The sequence below is a fragment of the Euprymna scolopes genome, chromosome 46, assembly GCF_053919585.1.
Source record: "Euprymna scolopes isolate OS-2025 chromosome 46, ASM5391958v1, whole genome shotgun sequence".
NCBI classification, from domain to species: Eukaryota; Metazoa; Mollusca; class Cephalopoda; order Sepiida; family Sepiolidae; genus Euprymna; species Euprymna scolopes.
The window spans coordinates 53,245,489-53,268,524 of record NC_136527.1 but is presented as its reverse complement, the minus strand read 5'-3'; the positions used below and the strand labels follow the sequence as shown (position 1 = coordinate 53,268,524).

At 32.1% G+C, this 23,036-nt stretch overlaps 1 protein-coding gene across 2 annotated transcripts; it reads left to right on the top strand.

Annotated features, from left to right (window-relative positions):
* The first annotated feature begins 1,696 nt into the window (after positions 1 to 1,696).
* Positions 1,697 to 15,879, top strand: LOC145270736 (uncharacterized). Of its 2 annotated transcripts, none has more exons than XM_080126345.1 (2): positions 1,697 to 1,810; positions 14,280 to 15,879. In XM_080126345.1, exon 2 carries the CDS (start codon positions 14,452 to 14,454, stop codon positions 15,466 to 15,468), a length of 1,017 nt encoding a protein of 338 aa, XP_079982471.1. In that variant the 5' UTR covers positions 1,697 to 1,810; positions 14,280 to 14,451; the 3' UTR covers positions 15,469 to 15,879. The 2 variants fall into 2 exon arrangements, with proteins under 2 accessions (XP_079982471.1, XP_079982470.1); XM_080126344.1 differs by lacking the exon at positions 1,697 to 1,810 and adding an exon at positions 2,314 to 2,415.
* The last annotated feature ends 7,157 nt before the right edge of the window (positions 15,880 to 23,036 follow it).

Sequence of the window (23,036 nt, the reverse complement as noted above, 5' to 3'; positions counted from 1 at the left end):
ACTTGATAGACATAAAAAAAAATTTATTTTTGAATATTAAAAAATTACAATGATTATGTGCGTGTGTTAATTAAAAGGATTTAAATATAAAAAAATCGAACTTACTAAGGGAGATAATAATTTCCGGTGAATGCTGGAGAAATATCCAGTAAATAAAACGTTGTTTAGTAAATCGTTATTTGTATTCTAAACTAAATATTTTATCGTTGTTTATTTTGTTTTTTGTCATTTCATTTAACTTAATATGAAAATGGATAATAAACTTTAAAATATCAATTATTGAATGAATTTTATTATTTCCTTTTCTTCAGTTTTATTTTTATGGATACATGTGTCCAGTGACACCGATATGATGACTAAAATCGCAAATTATTGTCTTTTTAAATTCAATTGCTAAAAAAAATGCAAATTTTAGAAAAAAAATATTTTGTGTGGTAATTTCAATTTTCTCCGAATTATTTTTTTCACTTCAAAAATCGACCGATCCTTTGAGGTTTTAAGAACTAAAAAAAAAAAAAAAAAAATAACGCATGAATTTCTGTTGGCTTTTTTAATAAATAAAGCAAAAGCATTTAACATGGGGCGGTTGGGGGTGTCTATTCCGAAAACCGTTCTTAACATGGGGAGGTTAAGGATGTCCATTCTAAGAGCCGTTGTTAACATGGGGAAGTTGAATGTGTCCATCACGAAGGCCGTTCTTAATATGGGGAGTTTGGGGGTGTCGTAATTTTCCGGAGTTATTTCTATATTTTTATTTTATGTATGTGAGGATATGCCTTGGTGGAAACCTTCTATTAATAAGAGATCTTGTTTAATTTATTTTTACCGTTCCTGCAGATACGCTACTACTTTCGACTTCAAGAGATTCCTGCAGTCCTGCAACCTCGGTCCTAAAAATTGATAGATGATTGCTGATTATGAAGAGGTGAACACAGAGTCACACACATAGAAGTGAGTGACTCCACGGTCAGTTTTTACAAATTGGCACCACTTCCATGAGTTGTATAGGATCAGAATTTAAAAAAAATCGTTATACCATTTGTACATTCATGCGTGCCACGTTTGTACAGTGGTAACGTCACCAGCTTTGAATGCTACAATGTTGCTTTCGATTTCGATTGTAGCTGATGTCATCCAAATACTTATTTTAAATTACTTCTGACATCACGACTCTATAAAAAATTTATGGGAAGTTTTAACAAATTAAAATATTATATTTAAACGTATTTTATGAATGGGCAAAACTTGGCAAGCCCCACCTCCTCCCATTAATTATAAAAAAAAATGAACTTTCAAGAGATTTTTACAAGAAATTCATTTAACTTCTAAATTTAGCTGAATTTTTCAGTTTCTGACGCTGCTCTGAAAATATTTTTATTATAATTTTTTTTTCCTTTCGCGTGTAATTTTTTAAATTTAATTTTTTAATCAAAAAAAAAAAATAAAAATCGGAAATCTAAAATAAAAAAAAAATACGAAAAGTAGATTCAGTTTCCGCCATTAAATTGCACGTGTAACGAATTAGAGAATTAATATAGATGAAACTTGTAATCTGGCCTCTCTTATGTAAATATTAAAATGTTAAATAAAATAATATTAATTTTATCCGTGATATTCACCAAATAGATCGGCTCTATTTCGAAATAATTTTTATTTTATTTTTCCTCTTCAATTTTGTTTTCTGCGAACTTGCTCTTCCGTTCGTCATCTTGAATGTTAAGTTGAGCTTGTAAAGTCAATCACATTTGAAAAATCGTTTCCTTTATAAAAGCAGATAAAGTTAATCGAAAGCAGATTATAAAGCAAAAACGTAAGTATTACTACATGAATTTAGTATCGATTTTTAAGTTTAAGTTTCTAACGACGCCGTAAAAACATTTCACGTGTATTTTTTCCGTATAAATATTAACTATGGTTCTTTTTCAGTATGTTCACCAAATATCTTCATTTTTAATGTGTTTAGTAAACTGCACAAGAACCAGATTAACTTTAGGCCTAAATGTTTCAAAAACAATTAAAAAAACAGGAATCTAAAAAAAAAAAAAATACGAAACGGCGGCTTTAAAAACTATCGTGCATCGAATTAGAGAATTAATATGTTCACCTATCAGTTTCCGCAATTAACAAATTAGAGAATTAATAAAGATGAAACTTGTAATCTGTTCTCTCTCATGTAAATATTAAAATGTTAAATAAAATAATACTAGTTTTATCCGTGATATTCACCAAATAGATCGGCTCTTTTTTGAAATAATTTCATTTTTTATTTTTCTTCAATTTTGTTTTCTGCGAACTTGCTCTTCCGTTCGTCATCTTGAATGTTAAGTTGAGCTTGTAAAGTCAATCACATTTGAAAAATCGTTTACTTTATAAAAGCAGATAAAGTTAATCGGAAGCAGATTATAAAACAAAAACGTAAGTATTACTACATGGCGCACGTATGTGCATTTTTTATTTTCATCTTTTTTTCATCGGATTATTATCGAATGGTCACTAATTTATCAGATTTTGTTTTCAATACTGACTTAAACATAAAAAAAGGTCAATACGTAATTCTTTATGTTATCAGTGGTGGACAATTCTGTATGCGTTTTCACGTACAGAATTGTTCTTTAATGTCCCTGTGTCTTTATTGAAACATGAAATAAAAAAAAAAAAGCGAATAATCCTAATGAAAATGTTGGTTTATCGTTGAAAATTTTTTGCTGCCGATTGCTTTTGTTTTCAATATTGACTTAAACATTTAAAAAATTCAATACAAACAATAGTTTTCTAAAAAGAAGAAAATAATAATTTTATAAAGTTTATATGTTTTTAACTGTTTCACAAGTTTAAAAAAATCAATTTTTTTTTTCGCTAATGACTTAAACATGAAAAAGGTCAATGTCTAAAATCTTTAAAAATTACAAATATTCTTTACAATGACGACTTTTATAGATTTTCAAGGATACTGAAAACGAATAAATACTTAAAAAGAGGCGCAGAGAATTAGTTTTCATGACATGAGGAAATTATTTTTTCAAAAAGTGAGGATTACTTTTCTATATAAATTTAATGTAAAATGAGCGCCCACTTTCTGGCCACATGGTAATATTTGGGGGAGGGGCTGCCTGGAAGCCGTTTGGTAAATTGTTACTTACTTTCAACCTTAACTGTCATCTTTACCATGACGAATTCTATCGGTATTTGGGTATGCTGAAAACGAATATCACATTTAAAATTGCCGCAAACAAGTAGTTGTACGGTAGCAGTATCAGAATTTTGGGCAAATTTTCAGGCGAGTCGCCATTTTGAATATACACCTATATTTCTATCAGATTTTAATAATAGTAAAACATAATTTAAACCCGTAAATTTTATTTCAATAAAACGAGCAAAGACCAAATTTTAAGCTTTAATAGAGAAATAAACAATTTTATTTATTTTTCCTTCGATTTCTTCACTTAACATTAAACGGATTGTCGAAAAATAACATTACTTGAATCTTACGATAATTATTTTAACGGCAAAATAAAGAACTTACCTGGTTAATGAGTAAGATATGCTTTCTTTTAATCTTCCTGTATGAGAATTTATTCATATTTATGTATTATAATCAATGTATTTTAAAATGGAAGGATTTTTCCAACACACATCGAGACCATGCGTGTCTTTAAAGCAACTTGTAACGACACCGGAAGTGAAAAATTATCTCTTACTTATGTACAGAGGCCTATAAGTGTAAAAAAAAAACACTAATTCAGAAACCTTAATAATCTGGATATTGGATTATATTCCTTCAAATTTTCCACTTTTAAAGGTTTTCGGAGGCGCTGAAAACGGAAATAACCATTTATATATACGGCAAACGAAACTAGTAGTTTCCAAGATAAAAAATTTTACAAATGGTCACAAAGTGGGGGGGGTCACTTTTCTATAATGATGTGACGTCAAATGGGCACCCACTTTATGGCCACATTGCAATGAACAGATTTGGCCGTAATTTTAAAGGAATTTTTGAGGGTGGCTTCATATTGACCCTATATGAATAAAGGGAGATAACTTGTCGTTTTTTTTATTTTTGTGCCTTGACGCTATCGTACATAAAAACTGAGAGTTTTCATTTTTTCATTAACACGAATTACGATATGACGCAGATATGCAATGGTATTTTTTTTTTAATATCTTAAAGAAATACCTGAATTTTTTTTTATTATACTATAAATCTGCATTATCCGATTTCGTCTTTTTTTTTATATCGAAAAAAAGGAAACCAGGAATTAAATATAAAAATATATCTGATCAACCATTAATTACTGGAACATTCTAAACGAAAATTAAGCTTCCACGTAAAAAAAAAACAAAAAAAAAACACGTGGTTATCGAAAAAAGAAGGATTTAAATTTTGGACTTTACCGGTAAATTTACAGATAAGTGATATTTTTTGTTGTTTTAAATTTGAGTATTTTATTTATTCATGTTTTATCTTCAATTTGTGATATATAAAACGTGCCAAACAAAATTAATTATTAAAATTCTCATAGACATTCCAAAATGGGGGGGTGAATTTATAAAACAACGTTTGTCTAAAATATTATATTTAGTTTATCGGAAAGAGCATAAAATTTTACATTCACCCTGAAAAAAACGTAACAATTGAACGAATAGAAAAATTTTGATAGATTTTTAAAGTTTAAAAATTAAAAAATATTCATCTCATAAAAATCAATTGATTTCACTACGTAACAAAATGGCTTCCCAGAGCGCACGCACGCACTTTGTAAACAATGTTTTTTAAACAATGAAAAATAATATTTCTATTATTTTTTAAACAACTTAAATAGTTTATTTTGGAAGCATATTCTATAAAGAAAATAAATAACCCACTTTAGAAAGAGAAATTACGAGTTTTCTATATTTTAATCGCAGTTTTCTGTTAGGGGTGTCAAAAATTCCCCCAAAATTCTGATACTGCTAGTTGTATGGATATTAAGCTAAGTAATTCTTTATGTATCCAGTGGTGGCCACCATTCATAACATAAGGAATTACATTGCTTAATATTTAAAAAGAAACACGTTATTGTCTTGTTAACTCAACTTTTTCTTTCCAAGAATAAGTTTCTTTTTTCTTTTGTTAAATGCATGATGAATATCATGTGATAATTTAAACTTAACATCGGTAGATGACACTTGATGACTGCCATGCTTGAGTTTATAAACAAGAAAAAATTGATTTCTTTTGTCTTTCTCATAATCTTTTCTTTCATAACTCATTCCTAATGCTTCACATACTCTGTCAAAATGGTTAACCGAAATCATCTTCCAAAGTGTCACGTATAGAACAAACTCTGAGAAAGGAATATTCTTTTAAACATAGAATATAGATTCTACCCAACCTTAAGAATTCCCTCTCACTGATTCCTTTTCTCCACTTCCAAACTCTGAACCAACTCTAGGCCATTTCAAATGGATCCTATTACAGTCTTTGACATCCGCAAATGATGATACAGCGGATAATTTGTGTCAAAATTATTTGCAATTTTCGATGTCATTCTATGTGTCATGATTCTATGATCCATTAACGGCTTCTCCTGTTGATGTTGATTCCTCCAAATTGAGATATCAGCTGGTTTTGTGGCTCAATCACTATCCGACTCATTGACCTTTCCTTAAGTGACATTGCCCACAAATGTTCCACATGCAACTTCTGTGGTTCTTATAATAAAGCAGATCTCCAATCTTAAAATCTACTGAGTTTATTTTCTTATTCTTGTTCTCGATCAGTTTTTTATAACTTCCTGAATGTTAGCCCTTACTAAAGTAAAAGATCCGTTCATCTCTTTTAGAGCGATGTTGTGTTGCTCATCACCATAGTATACTCTACAAGGCATTAATATATTATCTAATGGCAGGATCACATCTCTGTTGTAGAGCAAGTAGTATGGTAAGAATTTTGATAAATTTGTCGTTTCGCTCACATGAAATCTGGCAGCTGCCAACATTTGGTTTATATATATATATATATATATATATATATATATATATATATAATTGCTTAACTGTCATGCATCATCCTATGAAATCTTTCAATTTCTTTCTTCTGATAAACTGATGTTGTCACATGATTATGTTGAGGTCCTTCAATGCCTTCTTCACTTAGTTTACATTATCTGTTAACAGCTGAATTGGTGCCCAAATCTGAGGAGAATTTCATCCAACAACAGATGCACCACCGTTTTTGGTTTCTTATTAGAAACCACAAAAGTCTCCAGCCAACCAATATACTATATCAATGAAAATCACTATGTACTGGTTACCCAAAAGTGTCTTTGGGCCTGAAAATATCCAATGCTTGTTTTATGAAAGGAAAAGGAGGCAGATTGCACTTCTGCATTTGAGGTTGTTGCTTCATCAGATCTCTGGTTTGGGACAGGATACATTTCCTACGTATTCATTCGCCTCCTTAAATAAACACCACCAGAAATATTTTTGCTAAATGGTATAGAACGTCTTTTCCACGACCGTTATTGTCCTGGTATTATACTACTTGTTTTTAAGGTGTGACGGTACATTTAACCTTATCAATAGTTTGGCTCAAACAAAATGATTCAATAATTTCTATCATCTATTTCTACCAGGATCCTCATTTTTTTCGACTAGACGTCCACACACACAGCGTCCTTCCTTCTCAAGTACCATCTCGTCTGCGTATCACTAAGTTTATTAGATAAGAAGCAAATATGTTTTTAACATCATTACCCTCGCTCAGATCAAAGATCATTTTTACAAGGTGATCACCACTTATCAAGGCCCAAAAGCCACTCGAGATAAGGGTTATTGCGTGTAGAGTATGTTAGTATTTAGATTTGATAAAGTGTCTTACTTAAGGGGGCGATTCATCAGGAATTTGTTTATGCTGCACTTGAAGACATCCATGTTGTAGTCAGGTGGAAAACAGGCAGACTGAACAGAGTTCCACAGGCATGCACTTCTAAGAAAGAAGCATTACTCATGGAATTTACGTTTTAGACAGGTGTTTTTCATGAACGATCAGCGAGGGGGGACCAAGGATTGGAGCTCAGACGAGCACTTGCCATGGAAGTAACGATAAAACAAAGACAGGCTCGCAACATCTCTCCTGTGAATGGGATATATAGTCAGAATTTGACAAAGTCAAATCGATAAAATCTGTGACGCAAAATTTGTGACAAACATGCTCCAATCGCATGATTGGGGCATCTGTGTACATTCGGTAATTCTTCTCAGGATCAAGATAAGCCAGTATAACCATATCTGTGAGCTTTGGTTTTAGGCTATTAAAGGCAAAATGACATGCAACGTCACATTTAAACTCCACATATTTCATCATTAGATCATTAGTTTTTATAATATGACGTCATACCAATAAAATAATATGATGTCATACCAATAAAATAATATGACGTCATACCAATTCAAGCTCTGACTTTTCTCACACGAGTTGGAGTTAGGATTTTATCGATTTAACTTTGCCTAGTTCTGGCTATATACCCTATTCACTAATTTGAACCCCAAATTCTGTACTTCTCCTAAAACCCCACACTGATATCTTTCACCCTGAACTATGGCATCAATGACTGGTAAGCTTGTTCCTTTTGGATAATGAAGGACTTGTTTGGCATGAGTTAAGTCCTTAATTGTCAGTTTTGATAAGATTTGAGATAGCTTTGTTACAGTGTAAAATATATCAGACCTAGTGACAGTTATCAAATAAATTAGATTTCCAATAATTTCTCTGTATAATCGATCGTCTCTTAATTTAGTTTCGATCTCTATATTCTTATTTATATCAATCTCAATAGCAGTGGTTGGCAATTTCACATTCCAAACTTCAGCAGGATTTTTTCAATGTACCATGAATGGTTCATTGTTATAGTTTCATTTTCACAGGTAAACTTTATAATGAGGAACTATGAAGTGTTGTCTCAAAATTGTTGTGAGTAATATATCGTCAACCCAAAACACCAAAATCAAGTATTTATTGCACATATTTTTGGTATGCATGCACACCTCTATGGGACACTGCCTGAATTCTTGTTCTATTAAATAATTATGGAGTGTTAAATTTTAATTGTTAAATTTTAATTGTAAAATTTTAATTGTGAGCGCTTTCTTTTAGACTGTACAGTGATTTATTCAGTTTCCATACAAAATTTTTATTTTTCATTTTAAATCCCTCTGGGGGGGAATATATATCTCAAAGCTAATCAGAGCATTTAAATAAGCATTTTTTTTATATCCATTTGATGTATTTTTAAATTTTATTAAGCGGCAAGTTTCAATAAAATTCTAATTCTCGTTAAATTTGTCATTGGTGAGAATGTGGCAAAATATTCGATTTAAAAGTTTTAATGCATTTGATGAGGTTTTTGCCCTTTTAACATAGTAATCGTCTTATCTTCCATACATTTTAGAGATGTTAGTTCTGTATATAGAGATAAAATTTTTGTTTCCCTTTTGATAAATAATGTTCTATTAATATGTTCAACGCTTTACGTCCATCAATAAAGGCATCTCTTATAATCAGAGACAGACTTCTGTCGCCTAAGCATTGAATCAGTTCTGCAAAAATAGTCACATACTTTTTGATAAATTCAGTGTCATTAGGATTCTCTTGTGAAGATTGAATAAGTTTGTGTAGTTTTCGTATCTTAAATACACCAGGAATTTCACTTGCCACAATTCAAATTTGGATTCATCAAAGCAAAGTCGATGGCACATAACCTGTTAAATGTTGAGACATTGACTACATTGATTCTTTGCTGATTTGATTTACTACCGCCATCTTTGTTCAACATAATGTTTCAACACATTAAAACTACCATCCTTCTTTTCTACTTACGCTATCAGAATACGCCATGGGCTATTCAATCTTTCAATTACATCTGCCTGCATCATTTCAGCTTAATCGAAGTACATCCTCACCCCATTTTTCTTAAGTACTCACAGTTTTTATCACACTTATGTTGAGATTCTCTGCAACAAACAAGTCATGGTGGAAAGACTGACTTTCTATCTCTACTCTTAATCGAGCAAGCCCTTCTACAATTAATGGGGACTCATTAGCTGTTCTTAAATTTGTTATCACATAATTCAGGTTCCTGTCAAAGTGCGTTAAAAACACTATTTATTACTGACACCTCTGAGCCCCTATCCACCAGTCTTCTATAATTCTTTCCCTCAATTCTAATCAAAACAGAATATGATGCACCCATGTTATCAACTATGGCATCGGTATACCCTTGTTCAGCTGGGTGGCATTGCATGAATGGAGCTCTCCTGGTTTCCCTGGATATGGTTCTTGCAGAATTTCTGTATGTTGCCCACCTCAACAAAATAGTAACACCTAATTATCTGCCTCTTTCCTTCTCTCTAGTTTTAAATCCTAGTCCCCTACTCTCTACTTGGTTTCTTTTTTACATCTGTCTCCATATCTTGGGGAACTGGCTAGACCCATAGCCTCAACTAGTACCTGCTACAAACCTCCATGGGATAGTTTTTATACCCCTTGCTTGCATTAGGCCAGATCCTCCATTTAACTTCTTCTAAGGCTTTCTGATAAGCCACTTGAAGATCATGTGGCTCGTGTCTCATCACAAGCATCTCCACCTTCCGATCCTTGAGACCCTCTATACAGAATCCCAGTACCTGTTATTTAACTAGTCTGCTTCTCTGGACTATCCCACTAAAAGCACCTAATTCTCATCTAACTATCCTGTGCATATAGTCAGGTACCCCTTCTAACCTACCCTGTCTCACGTTTGCTAATTCGACTTTGTTTGTTAGGGTTTGCGACAATTCCATAGTAGTTCTCTATAGACCTCTTCAAATCAACCCATGTTAAACTTTCATTGTCTAAGATGAGTTTGGTCATGAATTGTTCGACCAGGCTCCATGTGGTTAAGAGAGTTATCCGATATTTTTCCTCATCCAGTGCTCTGGTCATCCTTAAATACTGTTCTACGTGGTTCACCCATCTCCTGTAGCCACAGTCTTTTCTATTTTCCAACAGCATTGTTTTCCTTAGAAGAGATTCCCCCTCTTATCAATCTTCTTACTGACCCCACTGCCTTTTTCAATTCTCTACATCATCCATCCACCTCCTGTAGCCACCGTCTTTTCTATTTGAAAATAGCTGCTACTCCATCATAACAATAGCAAATGCTACTGATGAAAGAACAAGATAACAATACAACTTACAATCAATTTTTGTTAAGATAGAGAGTTTGGATTGCGATGTTGATTTGTTTTTGTATAAAATATAAACAATTTTATTTTCTCTTTCTCATACTGCATCATCTTTTACGTCTGTCTCCATATCTTCAGGAACTGGCTTTTCTCTTTCTCATAGTGCATCATATGTGTCTGCCTAGCTAGAGATAGAGAGTATGAACTGGGAGGTTGGTAGAGTAAACAATGCTTATGCGATGCTCATTCCTGGCTGACTGTAGGCCTCTCATCCTTTTCTTTTTTCTATGGTTTATATATGTGACATGCCTTTTGCAGATGCTCTCACCTTTGACACTTGCGTTCGTCAAATAGTTGCCCTTTCTCTACTGACGATATCAATTCTAAGAACCTGATCCCATCATCTAGTGTGTTTACTACCAGCTGTCATGCATGCGTTTGTGTGTGTAGCCTCAACACGTGGTACGAAGGAATTAACTTCTTGTCTCTTTTACTATCCAAGTCATGTGATACCACGTGGGGTTAACATCATTAAAAGACTATCATAACACTCTATCCCAACAGTCATCAATGGATCTGAGGAAATCCTATCGGCATCAGACAAAGCCAAATTCTTTGCAGCTAATTCTACCCTATGCGACCAAGAACGCCAACCCCCAGTATTTCCTCTGGTATCAGAAAATACTCTATACAATATACAAATATCAGCGTGAAGTTGCCAATCTAATCAAAAACCTTGATTCCAGTAAAGCAACTGGCCCTGACGGCATTCCTATTATAGTGCTAAAAAAGCTTCAACCAGAATTAGCTCCCATACTTACAAAGCTGCTTAAGTGTTATCTTAAGGAGAATTGGTTCCCAACACCCTGGGAAACCTTGTTAGTGTGCCTTTTATTAAAGAGTTCAGTTGATCGGTCATCTCCCTCTCAATACAGACCTATGTTTCCTGTGTGTCATGAGTAACTTGCTGGAATCTGTGTTAAATAGAGAACTAGTCTATCACCTCAGCAAAAATAAACTGATTAGTGATATTCAATATGGTTTCCATTCTGCTAGATCTAGAGCAGATGTGCTTATGGTTATATCTCATAGGATTACCGAATCTCTTGATGGAGGCTACCTTTCTAGGGAAGTTGCTCTTGACATATCAAAGGCCTTTGATAGAGTATGGCATAAAGGTCATAAGATATTCAGTTACAGTATAGCATGTAATGTTTTCTCAGTTATTAAATCATTTCTGTTGGATAGGTTCATAAGATGTCATAAGTGGTTAAGGGGCAGAAATCAGAAGCTCAGAGTATTAATGCTGGAGTCCCTCGGATCGATCCTGGGCCCAACTCTCTTCCTGATCTATATCAATGATCTTCCCAATCACATCCTAAGATCATTCATAGACATTTATGCTGATGACACTACCATCTATAGCAGTACATCAAAGACCAAGTTCTCTCTGATTCTCTCTCCTCTGATCTTGAGCATGTGGTACAATCGGGAAAGAAGTGGATGGTTATTGTTAATGTATCTAAAACCAAACTTCTGTCTTTGCATCCTCAACGTTCTGCTCCCTATTTGGCATCAATTGAAATGAATGGCTCTCATCTTGGGGAGGCTCCATGTTTTGACAAGCTCCTGTGCTTGATGGTTACTCCTGATGTGAAATGGAACATGTACAACAAATCTGTTGCCAAGGATGCTGGGAAAATGGCGGGATCCTTCTATCGATCCAGTAGATATCTTACTGCTGATCCAATTCTTTTCCTATATAAGAGCCAGGTACAAGGATGGAGTGCTGTTGTCACATCTGGGTAGCAACTGCTAGAAAGACCTTATCCTGCCTTGACAAAGTTCAAAACAAACTTTGTAGACTAGTGGGAGAATCCTTTTTCTCTTCCCTGCAACCTCTTTCTCACAGAAGAGACGCTGCGAGCCTGTCTCTGCTTTATCCATTATTTTCATGGCAAGTGCCCGTCTGAGCTCCAATCTATGGTTCCCTTCGCTAAACTTTCATGAGAAACACTAGTCTAGCTCAAAACACTATCAATAATTTTCCTCACTCTTTATCTGTGCCTAAACCTAATCGAAGATGCCATGAACAAAGTTTCTTTCTTAGAACTGCACACTTGTGGAACTCGCTTCCTTTTGCCTGCTTTCAAGCTGACTGTAATATGGTCGTCTTCAAGTCCAATGTAAACAAGTTATTGATGAGCCGTTCCACTTAAGTGATCCAATTGACCAAATTTCCACTACTAACAATTATTACGACATTGACCAGTGTACGCTTATTAACTCTTATCCTCGAGTGGCCGCTGGGCCTTGATAACTGGTGACTTCTTTGTAAAAAAAATATTTCTTAATAGTCTTAAATATGTAGCCAGTATGTAAACTTCAATTCTCACAATAATGTAAATAGTCTGCTTTCTACAACACTGAGCAAAAGCAATATGTACTAATAAAAATGTATATCAAAATGAGGTGGAAAGTTTAAGAAAACACTCAACCAAACATCTAGGCAAAATATAGTATTCAAGATGGATTCGACTCTCCAGAAACATGTGTATGTCAAGCCGCTTATGGAAAAATTGTGACTAAGAGATTTCATGTAAATGTGGAAAATTATACAAATGTCATTCACTAACATGTGTATGTCAAGCCGCTTATGGAAAAATTGTGACTAAGAGATTTTATGTAAAGGTGGAAAATTATACAAATGTCATTCACTAACAGTAGGTTAGAAAAGCATTGAAAAGCTGTAATATGTAGTGATTGAAAAATCATTTATGGCAGAATATATATGGATGGAAAAGGGAAACCCTCTACCATCTATAATATAAAGCTGTAATATGTGAAGAGATTGTTATAAGTTGCAAAAATATGTTTAAATGTATGTATGTCTCGCAAAAACGTTCAACAGAGGCAACGGATTTTCATGAGATAGCTATCATTTTGAAGCTGTATCCTTCAGGCAACAAATATCAAAAATATTGGCCAAAACATTAATTCTCTCACCCTCTACTGGGCACTTTTCTAAAGGGAGGGGTCGCATTTTTTGCTGATATTTTCAAAAGTCACTGCGTTTTTTCGATTGTCTAGTTTTAATTTATACCTATGTCACTTCCTACTACCACATTTTTGTGCTCGCAATTTTCCTTTGTTTTTTTTTTGCTCACCCAACACTTTTACGCACACCTCAACTTTCTTTTCTGCCTTTGTGTCATGGGTTCGAGCCTGCCTGCTACAATTAATTTGCTTTTTTTTTTGCTCAATGTACCCAGGCTACTTATGTGATAAAAAGAAATTATAGATGGAGGTGAACAATGAAGAGTAATCTGGTTTAAGGGAACAGTGCATATTCCGGATGATGCTCAACTACTAAGCATACCTGGTATAGTATTTAACACGATATAGAAACCATCAATTATAAATAATGATTATATATATATATATATATATATATATATATATATATATATATATATATATATATATATAGTACTAAGTACTAAAAAGTGTCTAGAAAAAATAGGTCCACAAATTCATACTATGATTGTCTGCTAGGACCATAGTGCTATTAGTAGAGTTCTAGGTAAATTCAGTTGTAAGTTATATACTCCTGAATATTGAAGTTTCAATCCTCAATGAGATTTAAAATAGAATTTAAGATTGATTCGGAATTTTTACAGAGTCATTACTAACCATACAAGAACATGCTAATCTCATAGACTAAATAAAGGTTCCATTCTGAATTATGTTAAGATTTCTGATTTCAAGAGAAAGGTTCCCAAGGTCAACAAAATACAACTGAATAAGATCGGAAGTAAACTAGAAACGTTGTGAAAATAACACCCAAGATAAGAACAGCATTTTGAAGAATCCAAATAATATGAATAATAAATCTTCACCTATAAAACGAAAAACACGTAATTATATTTAGTTAAATATTTAAACAAAATTGTTATCTAACCAGTATTTAATAAAACTATACTCATTCTTCAGATATTCTTTAAAAAGGTCAACATAATGAATTCAATTTTACAACATGAAATGTATTTTTCAAATTTATTTTATATTTTCAGATTTTGCAAAAACGAAAAGAAATTCATTAATGGATGAGAACTTTTCTGCATCGGTGATTTAAAAAGGTTTAAAATAATTATGAATTTCTTCATGAAAATTTTCTAAAGTTAAAACTTAATAGCGTGCCTATCATCATACACTTCATTGCATTTTTACTTTTTGTGTAATCAGATGCAAGCAAACATGACAGAGAAACCACATTCTTGTGAAGTATGTAGTTCTTTTTTTGCAAGGAAGTCACATTTATTGCGTCATATGAAAACACATATGGGAGAGAAACTACATTCTTGTGAAGTATGTGGTTCTTCGTTTGCACGGAAGTCAACTTTGTTGAATCATATGACAACACATACGGGAGACAAACCACATTCTTGTGAAGTATGCGATTCTTCTTTTGCACAGAAGTCAACTTTGTTGCGTCATATGAAAACACATACGGGAGAGAAACTACATTCTTGTGAAGTATGTGGTTCTTCTTTTGCACAGAAGTCAACTTTGTTGAGTCATATGACAACGCATACGGGAGACAAACCACACTTTTGTGAAGTATGTGGTTCTTCTTTTGCATGGAAGTCAACTTTGTTGCGTCATATTAAAATACATACGGGGGACAAACCACATTCATGTGAAGTATGTGATTCTTCTTTTGCACAGACGTCACATTTGTTGAGTCATATGAAAACGCATACGGGAGAGAAACCACATTCTTGTGAATTATGTGGTTCTTCTTTTGCACAGAAGTCAACTTTGTTGAGTCATATGACAAGACATACAGGAGACAAACCACATTCTTGTGAAGTATGTTTTTCTTCTTTTGCACAGAAGTCAACTTTGTTGAGTCATATGACAAGACATACAGGAGACAAACCACATTCTTGTGAAATATGTGGTTCTTCTTTTGCACAGAAGTCAACTTTGTCACGCCATATGCTAACACATACGGGAAAAAAACACATTGTTGAGTCATATGAAAACATACAGGGCGCCCCTAATGGTGCTGGCGTAAACATCTTAGAGGGAGAAAATAACAAAATAGCAAGGACTTATGTACGACATAAACATAAGACGGTATCAGTCATTCCAGTCCTTATAGGAGACACCAGGCTAATGAAAAAAAATTTCAAGAACTATCTAGTGAATATACCCGGTGAACCAAGCACAAGAGAAATACAAAATATTGCACTTTAAGGCTAGTTAGAATCTTTAAAAGGTCCATCGGTTGGAGTAACTAAATTCATGGGATAATGTTTGACATCTAGCAGAATGCTCTATCCCATCAAAAACAAATTAAGAGAAGGAGAGAAAAATATTCTGGTTTAATATTTGGTTCTTTTGTATCAAAATCAGATTGGTTGCATCATATGAAAACAGTCATACCAGTTATTACATGTGCCACAGGGGTTATGAAGAAGAACCTGAAGTCCTACCTAACTAATATTCCTGGTGAACCAAGTGCAAAAGAGATCCAGACAATTGCACTTAAGGGAAAAGCGAGGATACTGAAAAGAGCTTTCGGTTGTTTTCAATAAAAAGCAGGACAATGTTGGTGGCTGGTTTGGCTGCCCCATACCCAGCGTTACAATCTTAAAAGAAAGAAAACTTTTTTAAAAATGAGACAAACCATAGGCTTGCAAAGTGTGGTTAACTTGCATGGAAGTCAAATTTGTGAAAACACATACGAGAGACAAAGCACATTCATGTGTTGTATATGATTGTGCTTTTGCACTGAAGTCAACTTTGATGAATCATATGGAAACACATACAGGAGACAATTACTTTACTAACTCAGTGTTTAAGAGATAAAGAACTTAAATGGAACATTCGAATATCTATGTATCTCATATAAAGTTCAAGTGTTAGCTGCAGGTTGTGGGCCCCATGATTTCTGAGAACTTTTATTTTAAAAAAAGAGACAATTCATGTTCTTGTAAAGTATGTGGCTGTTCTTTTGCAGATAAGTCATTGGAAACTGACCAACTATTTTGCACATGGCTTTCTTTAAAACATTACAGAATCAGAAAACAAATTTGCTACAAAAATCACACAAAATAGTAGTTTAAAATACTCCAACTTGCATTTCAGAAAATTGGAAAAATGGGTCAAACAAGAGTGGGACAAGTCTTGTTTGGATTTATTATTATTATTATTATTATTATATAAATAAGGGAGACTATAGACTGGCTTTAAAGAGAATGCCTTCACTATGATGAGGACAGAGTTATAATTACTGCTCACAATCAAAGTTTGATTTCCAATGTTTCTAAGTAGATAGAAAGGAAACTGGAATCGTTGGAAAATTTCTATGTCAGTAATTCTAGGAGCAAATCAAATTAGACAAAAGAATTAAAAAAACTACCTGGCAAATATATCTGGTGAACCAAGTGCAAAAGAGATTCAAACAAGAGAGAAACCACATTCTTGTGAAGTATGTGGTTCTTCTTTTGAACAGATGTCTACTTCCTTGAGTCATATGAAATGCATGTGAGAAACAATATTTGATGATTTTCCAAAATCAATACCTCAAAATTGTATTCAGCATCACAAAACAAGAACCAGCAGAACAACGTCTGTCAGGAAACTGGCCAATCATTTTTCACAAGACTTTCTTACAAATATGACAAAATCAGAAAATAAATCTGCTTCAAAAATCACACAAAATAGTAGTTAAAAATACTCCACAACTTGCATTTCAGAAAATTGAAAAAAGTCTTTTCTTGATTTTTATAATAATAATAATAATAATAATCATAATAATAATAATTATTATTATTATTATTATAAGGAATGTTTTGTAGACTGGCTTTAAAGAGGATGTCTTCACTATGATCAGGATAGAATTATAATGACTGCTCACTATCAAAATTTGATTATCAATGTTTCTAAATAGATATAAAAGAAGCTGGAATTTTAGGGAAATCTATTCCAGTAATCATAGGAGGAAATAAAATTACTTAAAAGAATTTAACAAACTACCTGATAAATATATCTGGTGAGCCAAGTGCAAGAGAGACGGTTTGATTCTTAAAACTTCCAACTCTCAAACTTGACACTCTTTTGTCAAAATTTTCAATTCCCAAACTGAAACTGTTATCAAAACGTCTAAATCCAAAACACAAGTACGAGGAACGTTCAATAGTGAACAGGAATGGAGATGAGAGATTTCTTGGCAAATTTTAACTCAATTACAGGAGATTATTTCACTTCATTTTATAGGAAATTGAATAAAGCTATCAGCATTAGGAGGCTTATTGTACTTCATTTAATAGAAAATTAAATAAATAAAATCAACATTAAGAGGTGGGATCAGATCAGCAAATATGTCCCTGCAAAATATCACTCCGATAATCAGATGATGCAGCTTGATTTCTGAATTTCTGCATCTTCTTCAAAAACTTTCTCCAGAGATGCATTAAACGATGTGAGAAATGTGTAACTCTGTGATGTTTTTATCTAGAAAAAGAAACTAAAAACTGTGGCAATTTTTGTTGTTCTAATTATATTTGAAATTAGACTGGCATTATTATTTACTTTTGCAGCATCATGATATCGAGAAAGTATAATTTTGTTACCCAAAGCACTGGCTATAAATTGCTTGATTTACTTAATGTAATATTTTAATGTTCAGAAGTTCGTACAGTCTTTTCATAAACACATAGTTTTTCTCACTTGCGTTTTCGTTTTCAAGTGATCAAGGTTTTTTGTTTAATGCTCGATTAAATAGGGTAATTGACTTCTGATCTCCTCGTGGTGGTTGAGGCCTGGCCCTCACTTTAGATAAATTTAACAGACAAAAATTACACGTGTAGTAAAGCAATGAAGATTTTCTGGTTTTCAAAGGTTTTATTTAAAGAGAAATTTTTCAGAGGAGGAGAGACCATTATCTTATTAACTAATTACTTCTTGATCAGTTTTTCTAAGTTAGTTCTAAGGATGAAAATTTAGAGATGCAGACAGCTAGACATGAAGGTTTTAATGGTTTAGATTTTCCTTCCATTTTAAGACTGATTTTGCTTGTATAGAATCCAGATTCAGACTCCCTCAAAACGCTATTCCATCCTCAAATATGTGTTTAATTATTGAACGAAAATTTCAATCACACCACCTGCAGCATGGCATATTTCTGTTTGCTGACAGGTTATCTTGAGATGTACGGCTCTAAAATTCAGACGTATGATCCCAATATATAACATTAAGAGTGTTATTTTTCTAGTTTAAACGTTAGGGGAGAAGGAGGTTGGCAGGGAGAAAGAGGAAGGGAAAAGTGGGGGAAGTGAATTAAAAAATAAAAAAGAATATAAAACGAAAAATACATATAAAAAGTAGTGTTAATGAAGAAATGTAGTATTGGGAATCCCAGCTTAATTGCTATCTAGGTAGTTTAGAAATAGAAAGTTATGTAAGCATATTTTGATTTCCCGTCAGCGAGTTAGCAGGGTCAGAAGGTTAGGTTTGACAGGCATCAAACTCAAGTCATCCTTGAACGACCTAGATAGAATCTGTCTGCAGCATTAAGTACCACTCCCCAGCAAGATGGCAGACCAGCGACCAGAAGATATCATCCGCTGGCCAAAGCAACCAGGTACATTCACACTACATTGTGCATACACGTCTCAGAAACCTTCCAAGGCAAAAGAAACTGTGTAAGAATGAGAGCACACACACATATAGCAGTGGACTTCACATAAGATATGCAAGAGCATACACACCCACACACGTACATGTAAGAACAGTGATAAACGTAAAAGTATTCGTAACAAGAAAACGTAAAAGTAAACGATTACTAAAAGCAAACGTTTAATAATATAGAATAAATAATAAGGACATAAACAGAAATGATGTTGATGCGTCTCTGTTCTTTCCTCTGTTTTGAATATCACTCTTAATTTTCTATTTTCTTTTTTAGATTTATATACACGGCAAAAAAATTGAAAAATAAACAAGTAGTTGTCGTTTTAAAACGAATTAAAATCTATTAAAATCCATTATTCTAATAGAATTTTACATTTAAAAATTTATCACAACCACACAATTCACCGCCATCATTTTCTCTCCATCACTATTTGACGGACCGTCTTTTTAAAAATCTACCAAAAATCAGGTAATTATCCGATCAATACGAAATTTTCAGCGAATATTAAGAGAAGAATGACCTTTATAACAGTGTACTTATTTTTCATAAACGATATTTATATATATATTTTTTGCTTACAAACTCCCCTTGTTTTGAAGTGGGAACAAATATGCTTAAAATAATCACCTGAAATTGAACACAACATATTGTGTTGTTGTAAGGGATAGAATTATAGATTAAAAAAAAAAAAGAAAAAAATTGTTTGCATACCTTATTTTGACGTCTGAATATCAGAACTTCGATTGCCGCTTTTGAGTTTTGAAGCGTGAAATTCGGTGAATATGTTAAGTAAAATAATTAATTTAAGTTAAGCAAAACAAACAAATAATTTTTTTAAATATTTATACGAAAAAAGCCATTTTAAAATCTTTGATAAATAAATTAACAATTTTTTTTATTGAGCCGAATAATGCATGACCATTATTAAACAGGGTATGCTTTGAAGAATCGATACAAAAAAAAATTCGATAAATATTTGTGTTAAAAATAGCATCATTTTTTTCGTTCCCGTTTGAAAACGTTTGCCGCCTTTCGACTACGGTGGACCTAACGCGCTGAAATAATTTGTTTTTATTCTGCTTTAAATTGCCCCCCCCCATTTTGGGGAGCCTGGCCCCCATACACATACACATTAAAAACCAAACTCATACAAATGGTCACCCATCTGGTACTGGCCAGCCTCAGCTTAATAATACATTGAAATTTTCGTCACTGAAAAATAAGTTTTTTTTTGCCTGTTTGGTCTTCCATAGTTTGCTTTTTATCAAATGCAAACGTAAACAGTGTCGATCTAGACTCTAGATCGACGCGAAATAACTGGTTGCCTGTATGAATAAGTGGAATTATTTGAAATCCAGGTACTTATATTATAATATTTTTGCATATTCTCTTAGAAAATCATCCTAAATCTTAGTTAGACAACAAATAAATAAATGAATTATTTCAAAAACCTTCTTTTTTTTTTTAAATATTTATGTACGTTTTTTGTGCAAGACAAAAAATGTCAATTGTTAACTTTTGGGGAAAATTTAACATTTAAAATTTAATTAAAAATAGTAGAAAAGGTTTTACATCATTCTGTTTTCTATATGATAAAATTCAGAGTTTTATCTTTCTGGAAAAAAAGTTACTCAGAAATAATGGATTTTAATAAATGTAATTTCGTTTTAAAAAACAACAACAACTTGATTTTTCGGCCATTTTTGGCGGTGCCTAGTATATACAGTCCTGCCTACATTAAAATATTTTAATATGATTTGCTATGAGAATATCCCATGAATTCTACAGTCACGTATTGGAGCAATCATTTAATGAAGACGTCAAATTGGTTGTAAGATAAAAATAGGACTAATATACACAGATATGTGGGCAATTCTGTGTGGCATCGAAAAAAATGTTTTGAATGTTTTCCAGTAAAAAAACAATTTATTGAGCAAACATACAAACAAATAGATGAGAGATAACTAAATTAAATCATTACAAAAAACGACTCATGGAAGATGATTGATTTTAGACGGCAGTGCCGACACAAATTCATCATAAATCACTGTTTTTCATTCACAAATATACATGAATCTTGGTAATAAAAATATTATAAGTACCTGCATCTCAAATAATTACAACTTTTTATACCACTCTATAGATTTGCGAAATTTAAAGAAAAATTAATGATATTTTAAAATTAAGTACGGAGGCCAGTAGGTGACTAAATAAACTACATTTATATATATATATATATATATATATATATATATATATATATATATATATATATATATATATATATCTTGCCTACATAACCCCGAAGTGAAACAATGATGAGACTAGTCAATACCAAATGCATAACTATTCGGGGAATGCTCGGTTGAAAACCATTCTTGCATCTAGTATCACGGTTAGGCAACTATAGGTGAATAAAAAAGATATTGCCAAGAGAAATCATCGTATTTTTAGCAAAATGAGCAGTTATTTATTAATTTCTTTTCTTTTATGGTATCGATTCTTAAAAGCATGTTATATTAAAAAAGAAAGTTTCTGCTTATCGTTTTAAGCATATTTGTGCCCACAAATACAGAAGGGGTAGTAGACAATATATATATATCGATTATAAAAAGTACATCATTATAAAATTCATTCGTCATTTTATAATCGGTGAAAATTACGTATTGATTGGATAATTACTTGATTTTTGAGAGATTTTAAAAGAAAGTCTCCGTCAAAAAATATACTTACTCTCTCTTTTAGTTTTGGCAGTACCGATTTTTTTTTGTGTGTGTTTGTTGTTTTTTTTTTTTTTTTTACATATTAAAATATAAAACTAACTGAAGCAATTATGATTAAAGAGTTAAGTAAAGTTTTTTGTGCACGGCAACTTTTACAATCTGTTAATATTGAATAAAAATGTTAATTTTAATTTCAAGGATTTAGTTAAGATTTATAAAAAACTAAGTTTTAGGAATTTAAAATTGGTATTTCGTAGAATAAAGACTAATTTAAAAAGAAAAAATAATACAAATTATGATATGGAAAATTAATAATAAAAGAAATTTTGTATGTTAGCTGCCTTCATATTCACAAGAAACTTAGGTCATCTATTAATTCTCTGATCTTTTGAATATTCCCGGTTTTACACAGGAACCTGAAATATCAGGGGTTTTGTTTAATATTAAAAATACAGTTTAACAGATTTAATTAAAAATTATTTTACATGTCAAATAAAATAGAAAAATGGCTTTCAATATTTATTTTAACTGTAGAAATTCATTTCTTTCAACATTTGTAAAATTTAGATATTATGCTTATCCCCTTCACAATAAATTAAAAACAAAAAATATCTTATTTTCTGTTTCAGAGGACAAATGTAGATAATGTGTTTAGTCTGGCAACTTCCTTCGAATTATACTTTTTCCAATTCCAAAATCGACCTACAATATAAAGTTTTAAGAACTAAAGAAAAAAAAAATAACGCATTTGATTCTGGTTGCTTTTTTATTGATGATAACACCTCCACAACTTTTTTTTTTAAATTACGACTTTTAAATGTTTTCGACTTTGCTGAATGAGAAAATATCGTTAAAACTTTGCAGAGTATTTTTGGGGATATAAAGACTTTTATTATGCACTATAATTCACTGGCTTCCATGTATGCGTGTGATAAATGAATCTTCTTCTCTGCGACTGCCAACTCCCACTTTTTTTTTTAAATATAGCATTTGCGGGTGAGTATGCTGGCAACGAATATCACAGTTACGATAAGCAGTATTCATTCAATATTTTCATGAAAAAAAAATATAATTATGAAAATATTTTTAATATTTCACAAACATTACGATAAGAAGTATTCATTCAATATTTTCATAAAAAAGTATAATTATAAAAAATATTTTTAATATTTCACAAACATTACGATAAGAAGTATTCATTCAATATTTTCATGAAAAAATATAATTATAAAAATATTTTTAATATTTCACAAACATTACGATAAGAAGTATTCATTCAATATTTTCATAAAAAAATATAATTATAAAAATATTTTTTATATTTCACGAACATTACGATAAGAAGTATTCATTCAATATTTTTATGAAAAAAATATAATTATGAAAATATTTTTATATTTCAC

Excerpts from the sequence above, each read along its gene's own strand:
- LOC145270736 (XM_080126345.1), top strand. The coding sequence starts at position 14,452 with ATGCAAGCAAACATGACAGAGAAACCACATTCTTGTGAAGTATGTAGT.